Source organism: Microplitis mediator, chromosome 10 (assembly GCF_029852145.1).
Source record: "Microplitis mediator isolate UGA2020A chromosome 10, iyMicMedi2.1, whole genome shotgun sequence".
NCBI classification, from domain to species: Eukaryota; Metazoa; Arthropoda; class Insecta; order Hymenoptera; family Braconidae; genus Microplitis; species Microplitis mediator.
This window is the reverse complement of record NC_079978.1, coordinates 5,151,071-5,169,078: the sequence shown is the minus strand read 5'-3', so window position 1 is coordinate 5,169,078 and position 18,008 is coordinate 5,151,071. Positions and strand designations below refer to the sequence as shown.

Sequence of the window (18,008 nt, the reverse complement as noted above, 5' to 3'; positions counted from 1 at the left end):
CTGGAAATTCTCCAATTGTTTGGTATATATATATTTATATATTTATATACTGTACTCATATATGGCCATGAATTCAGTTGAGAAAATCCACACGTCCACTGGGAATGCTAAGGATTTTGTGTAGTCGACAACCTAATCGGCCATAGTCTAGATCCTTAAGATCCATGAAATAAATGGCGCAACCAAAGAGGAAAAAAGTGTCAAGATTTTTCAAAAAAAAATCTTATTCATTTGACAATGATAATAAATCTTAAAAACAAAAATTTCATATTAAAAAATTGTCCGTAAATATTTTTTTCCTTGTAATTTTGAAATCATTAATAATTATTTATGAGTAATAATGATAAAGAATATATTTAAAAAATGGCGGGTAATATAATTAAGCAGGACAATATATAGTAAAATGGTAAGATAAATTGTCGTGCAGATAATAATTTAAATTTTAGTAAAATATGCAAATTATTAGCCGTTTCGTAACGAGATACCTCTTTTGGCCAGAACGACTTGTGCTTAAAAGACTTTCGATTAATGAACCATCGGTTCACTTTGAGAATACCAAGACGGTTATGCAATTGATTTTTTTTTACATGTATATGTTTTTTGGCGCCGATATAAATTGCTGCATTCAATGAAAAACAAAAAAAAAGACCGCGCAGAACGTATTTTATTTCCGGTTCATTGTTAAAAATCAATGGAAATCGGATATATGTATATACAAAATGAAACTAATATATGTAGAGAAAGCTCTTGAACATAAAATAGTTACAATTTTACTGAACTCGTAAATGCAATCTAGTAAACGAATGAAAACTTTGAAACATAATTAAAAAATTTCAATTCAAATTTATTTACAAAATTATTAAATTTTATTTAAACTTAAATATATAGATAAATAGTTTTATAAGATAAATCTTACAATTGTAACTTTTTCTTACGGATTATTATAATATAGTTATAGTTTTATTTCAAGTTTTTTCAGTACAATAATTATTTTCCTAAGAGATTCTCATACATTTATTTTATTTAAAATAACTTAGAATTTTATTTATCTCTCACTTGTAGAAGTAAAAAAATAATTAATAATAATAATAGAATTAATATTTAAAATTTGTAACCTATCGAGTAAATGCACATTTTATTTTTTAAATTTATCTCAAAAACTTCTAGATTTTTTAAACAACTCAGGAATTAATTTCCCCAGGAATACGTTTTCTAGGATGAGGGCATCGTTTGTTATCGAATATTTTTCGACAAGCGATAGCAACATTTTTACCCAGTTTGTCAGTAAATCTAACAGCAGTTCTATCGATTACAACTGGCTTCAAATAGCATCCCGTTTCTTCTGCTTCACATGGAGCGTAATGGTGTAAAAGTGCGATATCCGGTCTAACAACCACTTCGTAAAACTTATCTGCAAAAATATGAAAATTTACTATTCCAATTTTCAAATCAAATTTAATACTTTAATTGGCTAATTCTTTAATGATAAAAAATTGTTTAGTTTAATTTACTACACTTTAAAAAATCGGGGGGAAATTCGAATGATTAAGAATTTTATTTCAGTGCAAATTTTAATACTTGAAGTTTTTCATACAAGAGCCCTGTTTTTCCACTAAAAACTGTAATTTTTCCATACATGCACTCAGGATTTAATCCACGTTCAATCCTCAAATTTTACAGAGTACGTTATATATTCGCTATTAGATTTACCGACGTACCTTTGAGTAATTTAGTAGACTGATAATTGCCAATTTCAACAACATCGCGAGTACGAATGATGTATCTACTTTTTACACCTGCTGCATGTGGATCTCGCAGTCGCTGAATTTTTTCTTTTGTATAAAGATACGGTTCTGTAGAAAAAAAAAAATTTTCTCAATAATTGATTTTTTGCATCAATTATTTGATATTTTAACTAAACACAAAATAATTAATCTGTAAGTAAATATCCTGAGTCAAAATACCAATTCTAGTTTAATCCTCAAAAGCATCAATTCCTTTAATGTTTTATTTGCCGCCCAAATAGTAACTCTATATTAGTACTCGCAAAATCCTTAATGAGAACTATGAGGTCTAAATACGAATAATTTATCGATTTTAAATTATAAGTAAGACCTCAAAATGCTCAACGAATAAAAAGTTATACTTTGGACTTTGAAAAATTTTTGATCGAAAAAAGGGAGGGGAGAGAATACGTCGAATGAGACTTTTGAGATTCAAATGCGGATAAAATTATTCCTTTATGTTTTGAGTACAGTCCAGTCGCGTTATAAGTTCGCCGACATATTAGGGGTAATGTCTTCCAAGTAATAACTTGGAAGACATTCCCCCTCTTTGACTACGAAAATAATCATGTGCACACTCACACGCTTGCAAAGTAGGGGAAGTGTGAATTACGGCGTTCAACTGCTGAGTAGAAGTAGGGGTACAGGAATTCTTAGAATTATATTCCCCTACACCCCTGTGATGGACTTATAACGCGATTCGACTGTATTTTGAGGCTCTAATCCAGATTATGTTATTCCAGTTTAGTCCTCAAAGTGGTAAAATGGGTCGTAACTACTACTTTGAGGACTAAACTAGGATAACTTTCTATACTGTTGTCAATCATCCGAATTTCTTTTGTGACTCGGGTACATTACTCTAATTTTTCATAATTTAATTACAGTACCAGTATATTAAAAAAAAAAAATTCTATTAATAAATTAAAATTTTTTTTCTTACCTTTATCATCTAGATTATTTTCATCGTCAGGATACATGGTATAAAAAAAAATATGTTGAAATAAAAAGGACACAGCATTACCATTTTTCTCTTCATACTCCAATGGATCTAAATAATCCATAAGATTTGAAAAATTTTTATGAATTTTTGTAACTAGAAATTCATCGACATTAAATACTCCGAGATATTTAAAATAATCGTGTAGTGAATTTCTATAGAGACAATCATTTAATCCCGCGTATAATCCTTCTAATCTGAGAGTTTGCTCATAAATGTATGAAGATGATAAATTCCATTGTAAAATTTTAATTAAATCATAGTCAATTGCACGATAGTGTTTTAACACACGACTGACACTTTCTGATATTGATGAATTATAAAAAATAAATTGACTTACTCCCATCAATCGATAGTACTCAATAAATTCAATCAGTTCTAAAGGACGATCGAATTTATGATGAAGAACTGAAATTTTAAATATTAAATTAATAATTTGAGAAAATTTTAATAAAAAATTAGTTGATTCATTTAAATTACAAAAAGTTTTTAACGAACCTGAAACACAAAGCGCCATAAATTTATTTGAAAACGTGTCTGGCTGATTGACTCCGTGCTTCGGATAATTTATATCAATTAATTGTAAAGAAGTATTGTCTGAATTTTTATGAACAATTCCGACGGATTGCGGTAATTTTTTTTCTTGATAAAATATATCATAATTATTATAATTCGTATGAGTTAAATCGCAAGTTACTACTGCACTCGAGTACTTCAATTTCCAGCCGGCATCAAGAAATTTAATTTTGCTCGCAGCTTTTTTTCTGTAAAAATTCTTACGATCTTCGGATTCAAATTTGAAAATACATTCAACTTCTTCAGTCTTTGTGTCAGAGGGTAAAATTGCTATGATTCGTACTACGGCCCAAACAATATTCGCATAAGAATCATAATTTTCGATAATCACTTCGGGGCGGGTGTCTAAGTATGCAGAAAATATATGACCGTCTAGTGATTCAATTGGAGTCCAGTGATCCCAGTCAGGATAAATTGTATTTGGCATATATTTTATTTCCAAATCAATTATGTCAATTATTGATGATTGGAATTTATATATACGAGATAGTTTAATATTTCGCTATTTAATCAAATAAATATATAAAAATAATTAGATGTGTATTTATTAATTTTTTTAATTGCAATTTATTTAAAATTTATTTTTTCGCGCGGGATTTATAATCTGGCTGTGATTATCAGGAACAATTTTTTAAATTGATTTCTTACATTTTTTTTTTTTTTAGAATCTAGGGCAATAAATTATTTGTATTACAAAATAATTCTACTAAGTTGAAGATTAATTTTTAATTAACATTATCATTAATATCAATTCTTAATGTAGAGAATTTAATGACAAGAATTATTTCTTATCAATTTAAATCGGTCAATTTCCGCGCTTTAGGCAAGAAAAGTAAAATTTACAAAATTACATTAAAATTTTTAATAAGCGCCCGTATAAAATTTTTTTTTTCACATCCTTATTTTTTAAATTCTAAATAATTACACTAAAAAATCGGGAGTGATTACGGATGTTATTTAAATCCGAACTCACTCTGTCACTCGGAGTTTTTCAAACAAATCACTTCTTATTTACGGAGTAAATAAAGAATTTGTTTTCTCAGTGGAGTGATCTGGATTTTATTTAAGCCCGCATTCATGATACGGAGTTTTAATATTAAAACAAACTCCCCTTCGGAGTAAATTTCACTCCCAGGGGATCAAATAAATAAACAATCATCTGCTCCGCATTCACTCCGAAAATTTTTTACAGTGTATGGAAAAAAGTTCTGATTAATCAAAAAATTTATTTAAAAAAAAATACTTACAAAACTGGTACAAAAAAACAAAAACCCAAAGAAAAAGAATGCAAAAACAATTTTAAAATATTTGTTTGCGAAAAATTTATGACGTGTCATTTTTTTTAAAATTATATAATCAGTCTACATAATTGACGTGATTTTAAAAATTAAAAATACCTGAGCGACGATGACACAGACACTGTGCACTTAAATCCAACGTATGTATTAAAGTACTTACTATCAGAATAATATTTTTACCTGCTCGAATTGCTGATAAGATATCACAAGTTTCTTTCAATTCTTTACATCATATATTTTTATATCAGCACTACTGTACGTGCATCAGATGAAATAAGAACGCATTAATCTTTTAAATTAATTTTATTTTAATTAATAGTTATTAAAAGTGGAACAGAGTTTTAATAAAATAATAAATTGATTAATATTAATCAGTACATTACACATATCTGTAAATGAATGAGTAAATAAAAATAAAAAAAAAAATAATAAATTGAATAAATGCAGAAGTTTATTAATTTAATAATTAATATAAAGTATTAAAAAAAAATTATTTAACATGTGAACTCAGCCAGTTTTCTAATATCTCGCTATTTTTCTTCAACCACTTGATGTTATTGGCAACAGTTTCAAGTGCGCGGGTCCTGTAGGCTTTTCCCGCCCCCGCATCTGGATGCTTATCAAAGAAAGCTTTCAATTCTTTGAGCTTAGCTTCAGTTGCAAAATTTTTAGCGATACCCGGTACCAATTGTCCCAAGTAACGGTCATTTAATGTGTATCTCTTGACTAAAAATTCCCAATTCTCCCGTACCCAGTCCCAAACCAGGGGTCCGCCGACAGGATTAGCAGCAATTGACAGCAAACAATTAAATGTATCTTGTGATTTAACATAATTAAGATCAACAGCAATACCAATAAATTTATTTAACAAATAACTCGATCTGACCCCAGCCAAACCTCTCATCAGTTTAAGTTTTTCATTAGCATTTGTCTCATTGATAAATCGTTTAAACATTTTGTCCCATTCAGCTTCTTTTCCAACATGACTCATTCCATACTTGTATATGAACCCGCGAACGTCAGGGTGAGGTCTGATGTCATTCGGATCATCAATCCAGCGTTTGAAAATCACCCCAGCTTCATCCAAACACTCGGTGTGCTCTACCGTGCAAGCTAAATGTAAAATAATCCGGCGTAATTTCAACATATCGTGGTCTTCAATGCTGTCAACTTGCCATGTCACATCGTGATAAGGAATTTCGACTAAATTTCTTACGTAATCGCGGAATTTAGATGATATACTTGTCGAAAATAATAATTTATCAATATTCAGTAGCATTGAAGACGCAACATCCCAGGGAACTGCATTACGCTCTTGTGCTAAATATGACGTCATGTTTAACGCTACGGAATAATCCAGCTCGGATGCTTGCGCTAAACTGAACGCATCTTCTATCAAATTTGTACGATCGGAAACACTGAAACGCTTGTGATGCCAACGCAATACGTCATGGAGATTTTCCCATGACTGCTTGTCATAATTAATGCGATAATAGCCGATTTGTTTGTAATTAAATTTAATCCACTCGACGGGTTCCGTTAATTTGATGTTCAATTTCGGCGAGTCTTTGTCGAACCACACGAGGGTTGGAGTTGAATTTTTATCGGTGATATATGTTATCGGTATTGTCCATTTGTAGTGATAATCTGACTCAAGAGGATCATATGTCGCCTCGGGGTCGAGCAAGAAACGTTTTTGCGTTAACGTTAAATTTAAACCTGTTTTTTCAACATTTACTACGGGGAATCCCATTTGACGGGTCCACGTGTCCATTATTGCTGTTATATTTATCTTACTATTTATTGATTCTTGAAGAATTTTAAATAAATCTGACGTCTCTGCATTATTGTATGCATGACGATTTAGATATGTCGTTACACCGGCGATAAATGCATCTGTTCCGATAAAATTGTCCAACATTCGTAGTACAGATGCACCCTGAAAATATTTTTTATTATTGACATTTATTTGAAATATGGAGATAGGGCATTTTATGTCAAATCACCGTGTCGTGGTACGAATCCCTTTTTGATTTGATGTTTTCGCGTTAAAGATAACGTCTATGAAAAATTTAAATTTAATATTTTTGAATCTTTAGAGATTCAAAATCTTAAGAATTTAAAATTGCAATTCTTTTATTGAAATTTAATGATTACGACAAAAATAAGAACATTATTTTTCTTACATTGAAATTTATTTTCAATCCATTACTATGGATTTTTTGAATTTGAATTAAAAAATCGAAAATATTCACGGTTAAAATTTTTTTTATTTTGAATTTAATGACACAAAATATATGACAAATCTCGAATTCTTGTATTTTTTTTATTTTAAGACGAAAAAAATCGCTTCACTTTTGACACGACTATAAAAACTAAAAATTTTATATGAAAGCTACTTTTGAAATTTATGAAAAAATAAAAAAATGTTTAAATCAAAGATGACCATTGACTTGACCACAGTAATGTGACATAGAAGACCTTACATATCAATAATAAAAAAAAAATAAAATACTTTGTTGTAAGTTATGACATCAAAAATAGCCGTGATTTCATCTGGATTGTCAACAGTTTGTACTATTGGATGTGAACTTAATTTAGCATCCGTCACGAGCACACTATGAAGTGTAGAAGTTAAGAAACTATCCATCTACAAACAACATGAATCATAATTATAATATTACCAGTAACTATTACTGCATTACTAATTAATAAAAATAATTAGGGTGTACATACTAATCCCCATTGCGGAAGGATATTATCGGCACTTTTGTACTGCATGTAACTTGCAAAGCCTTCATTCAACCATAAATCATTCCACCATTTCATAGTCACTGAAATAAATTATTTAATTAAATAACAAAAATTTATATACTGCAAAATAAATTTTTTTTTTTTCTATTAAATTATTTTACCTAAATTTCCAAACCACATGTGCGCAAATTCATGAGCAATTACTTGGACAACACCCTCTTTATCATCCGTAGAACTTGTTTTATCATCATAAAGTACTCGTGCTTCGCGATATGTAATTAAACCCCAATTTTCCATTGCACCAGACACAAAATCTGGTATTGCAGCCATATCTAATTAATTTAATTAACATAGAGTTAAAATTTGATTGATTAACTGATGACGCAGACTGAAACTGACAAATATTATAATTTAATATACATACCCAACTTGGGCAATGGATAATCAATATTAAATAATTGAGTGTAATATTCAATTATTTTAACTCCGATATCTAATGCAAATGATGCGCGTTCTTTTTGCGCCCTCCTGGTGTAAACACTAATTGGTAAACTTTTACTACCGTCTAATTTTTTAGCCGGTGCTGTTACTGCCACAAAATCGCTCACGATAAAACAAATTAAGTATGTTGACATCGGCACACTTTTTGCAAAGGTTACTGTCGTCATTCCCGTTTCCGGTTTATCCACAAGAGTACTCTGTTTTAATTTAAAATAATGGATTAATACTAAGTAAATATTAAGGTATTGAAATATTGAAACATCAATTACTTCAACATTCATGCTAGAAAGTGCTCCATAACAATCGCCAGTTGGATGAACAAGTTTTACTGAAAATTCAGCTTTGAATGATGGCTCATCAAAGCACGGAAATGATCTCCGAGCATAAGTTGGTTCGAATTTAGATGTCGCTATAGTTCTATAAATAAAAATAAATTAATTTCCCTTGCAAATTTGAATCACGGTGGAAACACGGTGGGCTTGTTCCATTTTACCACTGCGATTACGCAGTGTATCCACCGTGATTTCACGTTGGCTTTACCACCATGTATACACGGTGTTTCCACTATGATTACGCAGTGGATACACCGCGTAATCACAGTGGATACACTGTGTATACCCGGTGGTGAAATGGAACAAACCCACCGTGTAACCATGGTGGATCCACGGTGTTTACACTTCCACGGTGTTTCCACCGTGATTAAAATCTGCGAGGATTATTATTATTTACTCTCGAACTTGATCACTGGCCAGGCGTAGGTTCGAATCCCAGTGAAGCCATAAGAATTTTTCACACAAAAAGTGTGAGGTCTTTTGGTCCTGAGATTCGTCCCGTCGCCGACCTGAATTTGATCTGATTTAAAATTAAATTTGATTTGAATTTGAATTTGAATTCGACTCAGTTGGCCAGATATGGGATTGCCTGCGGTCTAATAATTATATATATAGATATAGCTATACATTAAAAAAGAAATAATAAATAATAACTTATTATAAAATAAATTTAAAGTGAAGGTAACATTTATTACCTCGTGGCATTATTTTCATCTTTATATGTACTGGCATAAAAACCAACGATCTTATCTGGCTGCAATGCCCCATTGAATTCAAAATACAACTGATAAAGACCTATTTGTATGTCATCATTGCAACTAACAACCAATTCCTCGAGCTTATCGATAGTATACGTTTCCCTTAGTGATATTTCAAAGTTTTCATCGCGGTCATAAGTTTTTAGTGTTGTTTTAGTTATGTTAAGATCTTTTTGATGCAGCGCAATATAATTTTTAACTTCCATCACGTCAATTAAGATCGTAACTTGACCTTTGAATGTTCCATCAACTAAATTTGGATGGAGATAAAGATCATAATGAAGCGGTTTCACTTCTTTTGGCAGGCGAAATGACAACTCTGATTGCTGATGGTTTTTATTAGACATTCTGTAGTACACTTGCGGGTTATTTGGGTCTATAAAAATTTTTCCATTAAAAATTACCATGAAAAAATTTAAAATTCAATTTTATTAGTATACAGAAAAAATAGATTTCTTCCCAAGGAGCAAATAAAAATTTTTCCCGCCAAGAAATATTTTTTTTCTGTGTAATTTAAACTTACTATCAAATGTATCAGTACCATGCTTAAAAATATAACTGATACATACCAAATATATGACTATTATTATGATTAAATGATAATTTATTATTTAAAATAGACAAAAATCTCGAATTTTTAAATCTCGCTGCTCGAGGTAATTTTTGAATTAAAATCCGATAAATGTTTATGCTCATTTTTTATTCTGTTTAAATTAAATAATAAATAAAATTTAAATTTCCAATTTTAAACACCATAAAATAATTATAATTAAAATCATACGATTGGATAATTTAAAATACGCGCCAATATTTTTAACTTGCGCGTGCGCAGAAAAAAGGTTTTTCAGCTGCACAGCAACAATTATCGCGGTGTAAAATAAAAAGTTAAAAGTAATTATTTGTTTCTCACCTTGAATAAAGTCTGAAGAATTACTTTTACGGTACAGTAATACTATAACAGCAATTAAAAAACAACAAAGTAAAGTAAGAAATAATGAGAGACCAGACAAGCAACCTATCAGTAAACTACGACGCGAACTTTTTCTCCGGTCTCGTATATTTTCAATCTCTAATTTCTGTATGTTGTCAGACTGCTGGGATTCATTGACCTCTGGATTTGTATCATAATCCACCGACATTTTAAATGCGCACGCGCCAAAACTTAGTAACTTCAGCGGTTATATTCAAAAATAAAAAAACAAAGGTAACAATTACTGATCACTAATTACTCTTTTGTAAATTTTTACTAAACACTTCTTTTCACAATAAAATATCTCACATTATTGTTAAATACTTGACCCACTTATTTATGTAATTCAAAATATAAAAGTCGAAATAATGAAATATCACCTGACTGCAACGACTTGAACAAATATTTTAACAGGCATCAATTTTTCAGTGTAAATTTACAATATATTTTATTTGTAATAACACATTGAGTTTAAATAAAGTGAAACTGACACACTAGTAGTCATGTCACGATTTGTATATGAAACGAGATATAAATATATATAATACTAGACTTAAGCGCGAGTATAATTGTATAGTCAATGTTTTACTTTCTCTGATGATTCTTTCTCACGTTTATATTTTTAAATTTATTTTATTCATTTCTTATAACTTTTATTTTTATAACAACAAATAAAAGTATTATTCAAATTCTATACTTTTCAAATTATCCTTCATTGACATATAATTTTAATATATATATATTTGTTTTTTTATTATTGATATTTAAATTTACAGACGAAATTAAAACCTGTTAGTTATATGACACGAATAGAAAATATGACTAAACTTATCTAGCTCCCTATTACCCCACTATTCTTATTGTTGTATACGTAATCTAGCTTACGAACAGGTTTTAAAATGTCTTTGAGTAATTGAGATAAATTGAGTAATTGTCAATGTGCTCTCAAACGCCGGTTAATTTTTTTTCCATACAAAAAATAATTGACCATAAATATTTTTTAAATTTGGAAGAAATAAAAAAATTACGAGATCAAATTTTAATTAAATTTTTTCAGTAATTAATTAATGTTTAATTTCAATTAAAGGTAATTAGGGTTAATAGCTTCAAGTAGAACAATTGGATTCATTAATTTGTATTCATCATGAATATGACGTTAATGATAATCGCGAATATTTAAAAGAATAAACGGATATGAAATTTGTTTTTATTCAAATTTTTTTTTTTTAATTTTTTACAAATTTTTTGTTATTCCAAAGAACTTTGACATTTTATTACATGAAATTTGTATAATTTAAAAAAATGTGAGATTTAATAAGATACCGTATGGAGGTCATGCGCATAAAAGTAAATTGTCAAGCATCAAGTTTAACGCCTTTGTATCCATATTTGCATAAAATAATAATAGATAAATCAAATGTAATTACACATGAGTGCGAATGTAACTGACAAGTGGCAATTTTTCAAATTTTTTAGTAAACAAATAAATTATCAGTAGAATAAAAATTTTTAAAATCCGTTTTCAGATCAATGTAAAATCCGTTCGCGCATTTTGTTCAATTTCATTAGTTTAATTTTTTTATTTAAAATTTATGAATTAACTGTCTGCTACATTCACACTCATGATTACACAAAATTTTTTTCAAAAATCATAAATAGTTTATACATTATTTTAATTATTGACCTTCATGTCTGTTAATAAAATTATAACGCATATATAAAAAATTAATTTATCGTGTGCAAGTCGTTTGAAAAATAATAATGAGGGTAACGCTAAATTATTTATTACAATTTAGTATTTTTACAGTAATAATTTATTCATAAATACAATGTAATTATTATTATAATTTTTTATTCACATGTGAGGTGTTAAAAAATCAGAGGACTTAAGATAATAATAATACATGAAAATTATTTGTTTTTTTTTAATAAAATGTTCTTGTAATTTAACAATAATCGAATTAAATTATCATCTAATTAAAATATTTAATTATATTTCCGTAAAATTTTTAATATAATAATAATAAAATTTTTTTTGGGAGTACTCCCTTAACTATACATTATTTAAATATTTATATCAATAACATAAATATAATATACCGGAAGACATAATAATATTTTTGTTAAATAAAATTTATACTCAGGCAATAGTATATAAAAATTGTGCGTATTGAAATTGATTTAAGTAATATATATATCGCAGACTTTTAATATGTAATAAGTAATAAGCACTTTTGTTACTTATATTAGTTTTCAATCTATTAATTAACATTCATGACTTGATTATAAAAATTTAATCCTGAATTTAATAATATTTGAGCCGAAAAGTATCTAAACTTTTTATTGCATAATAATTAATTAATTAATCAATTAATAGTGATAATTTTTATTTTAATCACTTTTCTTACTAATCTGAACTAGATTTATTTCATCAGCGGACATATCGGTGTCACCCCACCCCCAAATTGCTCCCTCGTGTGAATGTTCGTCGTGATTTTTAGCGACCCTGGAGCCATCACCAGTACGAGCAGCACGTTTTTCAATCATCGCAACCGGGACGGTTTTAAGGTCATAAGCTTGACCGATGTAAGCGAAAAAATCTATAAATGCGGTCGTGAAGTTCCCACTGTAATTTCCTAGCTCAGCCGCTTTGTAGTCCCATGGGAAAACGTGATGGTAATTGTGCCATCCTTCACCGAAGGCACCCATTGCTATTTTTAAATTGTCTGTTGGGCTTATCGAGCTAGAATAAAAATATAAAATAAAATAAAAAAATGCCATCTCGCAGCCGGAATGGAAGATACATTTTTCTAAAGACGTTCTCAAAATTTTGAGTTCTCATAGTAACAGTAAAATTAATGATACTGAAATTATTTGACGTCTGATAGGTTTTGAATTTTTTTTAATAACGATAAATTTCAAAAAATTGCACCTATAGTTTTCTGAATTCTCTACATGTGCATTTTTTTTTTTTAATTACATTGTTGAGAAAAAATCCTAAAATTGTTAACTGTCTGCTAACTCAGGATCATTAAAATTATCAGTGATTAAAACCATAGTTAGTAATTTTCTTGATTTTGTTGGAAGAAATAATCAAAATTTTTAGTTTAAGGACGAAAATTGAAGCTTATTAAACAAACTTTAGAAAACTCTTCACAGAAATTGTCTATAAGTTTTAATTTTAAAGTTTCATAAACTTTAATAGCGAAAAAATGATTTTTTTGAAAAATCGGGAAAATTTCAAACACCGTAACTTCTAAAGTTATCAACCGATTTAGCCCATCTTTGAACTTGATGAAGATAATTATCCATAGGATATGTAGATAATTTTACTAAGATTCTATAAGAATTGTAGGCGCTATCGTGGCGACAAGGCTGGTTATATAACATAATTTTTTTAACGAGTAGTATTTTTGAAACCTACTCGACCAATAATAATGTTACGGAAAAATTTCGTGAAAAATCGACCATGAGGACAAATACAACAGCTAGATTTTAGAAAAATTTTTAAATAATAATAATTAAAAATAATTATCTTACCTGTCATAAGGTTTCATTCCCCAAATATGCGCAGCTGAATTAACTAACCACGTAAGATTAAGTGATAATGTATATCTAAATATGGTTGCATACCATGCATACAAAGGTTTCTCATCCCAAAAATGTATCGGTATCCATGTCGGTATCAAAAAACAAAAGATCGGCATCAGAAGAATGTAAAGTCTATAAAAAAATTCAAACTGTTAGTTTTCGAAAGCTGATTATTTTTAAAAAATATCCGACACTAAAAGTACAAACCTTCGTTGCCAAACAACAACAAAATCTTGTTCCAAATCAGTCATATCAACAGTTTTTCCTTTTTTGATAACATCTGGATGTTTACGAATCAAAAGCCAGCCCATATGTGAAAAGAAGAAACCGCGTTTTGCATTATGAGGGTCCGCGTCTGTGTCTGTAAATTTATGATGGACACGATGATCTCTTACCCATTCATAAATATGATTCTATAAATAATTGTTCGTTATTTACGGTTACATAGTAAGTATAATTAATATATATTTATATTCATAAGTAATTACTTGGAATGCGACGGTCTGAAGAATCATAAGAAGAAACCTCATTGGCCATTTGGCTTTATACGATTTATGCGCCCATAGTCTGTGGGCACCTGCTGTTATTCCAACTCCAGCCAAAAATCCAAGTACAAATACTAAAATAATTGTTTGATAATTAATTTTAATTTATTTAAATATGTAATTAAAATGGTAAGTACTTACTCCAAAGAAATGTTAAAAATTTAGCTCCAGTGAATAATAAATATAAACCATAAACAGATCCAACGTGTAAATAAATAAATGCAATAACATTTCTCCACACAATACTCCACTTATATTTATTATTATTATTATTATTTGTGTTATTTGTAATTGACTGTTCGGTGGTTACATTTACTGGCTTATTAGTTTTTATATCTACATTAGGTTTGTTATTATCTTGAGCAACATTTTGTGATGCTTCCAAAAATAGGGTCGCCGAATTGCCAAAAAGATTCGGCGCCATTATTTATCTGTAAATAAATAAATTAATAATTACGTGATACTATTTCCTAATTTCAAAGAAAACAAACGAAATTTTTAAATTTAATTTATGATTCCTATGTCGAAATTTGATAATCACACATTTAAATTTAATGTAATTTCGTCAGATGAAAAAAAATTTTAGTAAAAAGGTCAGAGACAAAAGGTCAATTGAACAGTTAGTAATTTAAAATACTGAAATTTGAATTTTTTTATTCCATTAGAAGATTGAATATTTTTACCAGCGAATTTCAATGTCTTATATAAATTATACGTGCTGTAAATTTACTTTTGATCGCTGTTAAATAAATTTTAATGAAACATGTTACGTCAAATAAATGGTAAAATCACTTACGACTTATATTTAAATATAATAATTTATAGATTCAAATTAAGAAATGTGTGATTTTAAATCTAGGATACGAAATTTTTAATAGAAACTAATACGAAAAAAATATATACATGTATACGTATATATGTTTTTTTTATTTTCTTAAATATCTACCGAGAAATAACTATTGCTCGTTGACATAAAAAGTATGTGGTGAAAAAAAAAAAGTGATAAGACGTCATCTGCATGGATGGGATTAGAGACGAGAAGGTATAAATGAACGAAGAAAACGGGACTTGCCGTTATATTATCGAGCACGAGATGTGATCAAAGTGGGAGGGAGGACTGGGAGTGAAATGAGGAAGAGAAGAAGTAAAGACAGCATATAATAATATTTGTGTATATAGATATAAAAACGAAGAAAAGAGAACATGTACAGAGAGACAAGAACGTAAACGGGTTCTTCTTTGAGTGAAGATCGAGGTCAATGGCGCTTTTCAGGTCGATCTCCACTCAATTCATATATTAATTTTTATACCATTCTCATCAGACGTTACTTTGTTAATTTACTTTTATTGACTTTCTATCTCATTTCGTTGCAAATTATTGTCTATTTAAAAATTCCGTTAGCTGTAATTACACCACAGAAATTTATTTTTTATTTGTTAAAAAAAAAAGTTGTTTAAAATTATCGGAATTTAAAAAAATGTTAATTTAAGCATGACGTAGTTTTGACGAGTTGACTTTGCGATAATATGACCGCTTATTAACTTCAGTTATCTATTATTGTTATCGCTAATTATTAGCATTTATTGGCGGCTAGTTGATAAAGAAAACTTACATTTTATTTTGTATCAAAAGAAACTAAAATAATATTCTAAAATATAAAATTTTAAAAATGATAATAATTTTACGTCAGTAAAAAAAATTGAAAAAAAAGTTCTTTAGAGAAGACGATAATTAAATAGTAAATTGATTATGTAAATTATGAAAAAGTTGTTTTAGTAAGTTCGATATTATAATATTCTAAACATTTATTTCTTTGGGTTCATGACCGTTAAAAATTTGAATTAGTAATTTAAAAAATTGCCTAATAATCATCAACAATCTCATAAATAGTTAATTAGGATCTTAAAAAAAAAAAGTGATGAATGTTTGATGATGATTTTATACTTTATTTCTTTGAGATGGATTTCTAATATTTATGAAAGTATGTCGGACTAAAGAGTGACGCGTGATGGATTTTGTTACACGTGTTCTTAACAGTATAATGAAACGGCTCTATAATTACTTAAAAAAACTCAAATTTAACTTTCTACATTCTTAGTTTATATTTTTTAAAATAATTAACAAGTTCAAGTTCACTTATATATACTAATGGTAACACAACAATTGACAATTAATTAAAAAAAAAAAATTATAATTAGCATTGAAAATTTTCTCGATCAAAAATAAATTTTTAAATCCAAACTCTAAAATTTTTTTTTAATCAATTAATTAATTCACCAAATAACTATTAATTGACTAAATATAAAAATATATATGTTTAAAAATTAAATAATATCAGACATTTATAAAATAAAATAAAAGTTTAAACTTACGATTTGAATTCCTATTCTCAGTGTAAAGTTTAAAAAAAAAAAAAATAAAAAGTCCTAGTCCTTTGTTGAATAATTAATAGATGTATGTATTTAATGTACTTGAAATATTTGAAATCACTTAAGGTGAGCAAAACGATCCGAACTGATCGCGAGTTTACAACGAAGTACGGGGATGTTAGAGCGTATGTCCCACTTATGGGAGTTACTCTGTCTCCCGTAAAACATTAACAAAACTATCTCCCACTACCTGTTCACGGTATTCCCGATGATTCCTTAAGATTTCGAATATATATAAACAGGTATCTGTAGATATACAAATATATTTAAATATCAACCTTAAGTTTTTTCCGGAGGTAACATCATTATTTATCACTAATCTGGTTTTATAAAATTTCCAAAGTATTTGCTTGTTTTTTTATTTACCTTAAATTTCTTGCTCGTTATTGTTTCTGCGTTCACTCAAAGTTTAAACGAGTTTACTTAATAACAATGATAAGAGATAGTGAAATAATAAATGTACTGTCCGTGTCGGTCACAAGCTTAAGCGAAAAATTTTCCTTATGAAAAAAAAAAGATAAAAATTACAGTAAATTTTTTACTTTGAAACATCGGTTTTATTTTATCATTATGAAATATTTTTTTTTTACCGACTATATTATTGTAAGAAATATTTTATTTGCATAGTTTTGCATCTCCATTAACGCCAGAATTTAACATATTTTTTAAAATTTTAGGCGGCAAATTCATACCTTTAATTTTTTTATTATTTACTTTAGAATCAAATGCGTCTTTATTTTTCAAATTTCTTATTTATAAAAATAATAATATACCATAGAAAAATAATTTATTTTTCATTATTATTGACAAAATAAAAATATTAATAGTTAAATAAATGGCTTTAAATTACAGCGCAAGAAAAAAAAAGTTATAAAATTACGGTTTTTGTTTAAAATTTATCACCATTATCCTCATTTCTATTTAGTTCAAAAAATTTTTATTATATTTCAAAAGAAAATTGACATCAATACCTACTAAATTATTATGTGCTCACTTCTTTATAAGCAATGATTTTTAATCCGTTAGTTGATTAGCAGAAAATAAAATAATTCTTATAAGAAATTTAAAAAAATTAATTGAATAAATTAATGATTATTTGAACCGAGTGATTTTAACCCTGTGTATGATTTTATTATTCAAAAGTACTATTAAAAAAAATATTATGTATCGTGTGATCTTGAAGGGCAAACCTGTTTGGACATCGACATCCGCCAATGTTAACAACTTATGTTGTAACCATATTTATTTCGACAAATATTAACTCTCAAAATTATATATATATATGTACATACACATATATGTATATTATTCTTACTAAAATAAATTTATAAGTTTGATAGACATTAAAATATTATTTAATACATAATATCTTTCAAAAGAAGTATCCCAATATATATATTACGTAATGAAATTAAATAGAAAAAATTTTAAAAATAATTACACTTAAGGCATATAAATATATAAAGCTATAC

The 18,008-nt window shown here is 28.1% G+C and overlaps 3 protein-coding genes across 4 annotated transcripts; all 3 read right to left on the bottom strand.

Annotated features, from left to right (window-relative positions):
* Positions 1-936: 936 nt before the first annotated feature.
* Positions 937-4,771, bottom strand: LOC130676032 (uncharacterized). The gene is made up of 5 exons (XM_057481988.1): positions 4,755-4,771; positions 3,280-3,859; positions 2,725-3,189; positions 1,719-1,853; positions 937-1,411 (listed from the first exon to the last, which is right to left on the bottom strand). The coding sequence occupies exons 2-5, from the start codon at positions 3,782-3,784 to the stop codon at positions 1,182-1,184; spliced, it is 1,335 nt and encodes a 444-aa protein (XP_057337971.1). The 5' UTR covers positions 3,785-3,859; positions 4,755-4,771; the 3' UTR covers positions 937-1,181.
* Positions 4,772-4,944: 173 nt separating this feature from the next.
* On the bottom strand, positions 4,945-10,255 carry LOC130676031 (glutamyl aminopeptidase). Of its 2 annotated transcripts, XM_057481987.1 has the most exons (9): positions 9,911-10,049; positions 9,570-9,704; positions 8,938-9,376; positions 8,180-8,327; positions 7,834-8,107; positions 7,571-7,741; positions 7,392-7,489; positions 7,171-7,305; positions 4,945-6,594 (listed from the first exon to the last, which is right to left on the bottom strand). In XM_057481987.1, the coding sequence occupies exons 2-9, from the start codon at positions 9,694-9,696 to the stop codon at positions 5,146-5,148; spliced, it is 2,841 nt and encodes a 946-aa protein (XP_057337970.1). In that variant the 5' UTR covers positions 9,697-9,704; positions 9,911-10,049; the 3' UTR covers positions 4,945-5,145. The 2 variants fall into 2 exon arrangements, with proteins under 2 accessions (XP_057337970.1, XP_057337969.1); XM_057481986.1 differs by lacking the exon at positions 9,570-9,704 and having other exon boundaries at positions 9,911-10,255.
* A 1,695-nt stretch (positions 10,256-11,950) lies between these two features.
* LOC130676033 (acyl-CoA Delta-9 desaturase-like) lies at positions 11,951-16,752 on the bottom strand. Its single transcript, XM_057481989.1, has 6 exons — positions 16,480-16,752; positions 14,248-14,537; positions 14,050-14,180; positions 13,769-13,974; positions 13,511-13,693; positions 11,951-12,713 (listed from the first exon to the last, which is right to left on the bottom strand). Exons 2-6 carry the CDS (start codon positions 14,528-14,530, stop codon positions 12,362-12,364), a joined length of 1,155 nt encoding a protein of 384 aa, XP_057337972.1. The 5' UTR covers positions 14,531-14,537; positions 16,480-16,752; the 3' UTR covers positions 11,951-12,361.
* Between the last annotated feature and the right edge of the window lie 1,256 nt (positions 16,753-18,008).

Bases quoted from the DNA above. Each gene is read 5' to 3' on its own strand.
- LOC130676032 (XM_057481988.1), bottom strand. From the start codon at position 3,784: ATGCCAAATACAATTTATCCTGACTGGGATCACTGGACTCCAATTGAA. The intron at 3,190-3,279 runs GTTCGTTAAAAA...TTAAAATTTCAG, and splicing joins TATGGCGCTTTGTGTTTCAG to TTCTTCATCATAAATTCGAT. The intron at 1,854-2,724 runs GTAAGAAAAAAA...TTTTTTCTACAG, and splicing joins AAATAATCTAGATGATAAAG to AACCGTATCTTTATACAAAA.
- LOC130676033 (XM_057481989.1), bottom strand. From the start codon at position 14,530: ATGGCGCCGAATCTTTTTGGCAATTCGGCGACCCTATTTTTGGAAGCA. The intron at 14,181-14,247 runs GTAAGTACTTAC...CAATTATTTTAG, and splicing joins ATTTTTAACATTTCTTTGGA to TATTTGTACTTGGATTTTTG. The intron at 12,714-13,510 runs GTAAGATAATTA...TTTTTATTCTAG, and splicing joins GGAATGAAACCTTATGACAG to CTCGATAAGCCCAACAGACA.
- LOC130676031 (XM_057481986.1), bottom strand. From the start codon at position 10,139: ATGTCGGTGGATTATGATACAAATCCAGAGGTCAATGAATCCCAGCAG. The intron at 8,328-8,937 runs GTAATAAATGTT...TTTTATTTATAG, and splicing joins GATGAAAATAATGCCACGAG to AACTATAGCGACATCTAAAT. The intron at 7,742-7,833 runs GTATGTATATTA...TAAATTAATTAG, and splicing joins TTATCCATTGCCCAAGTTGG to ATATGGCTGCAATACCAGAT.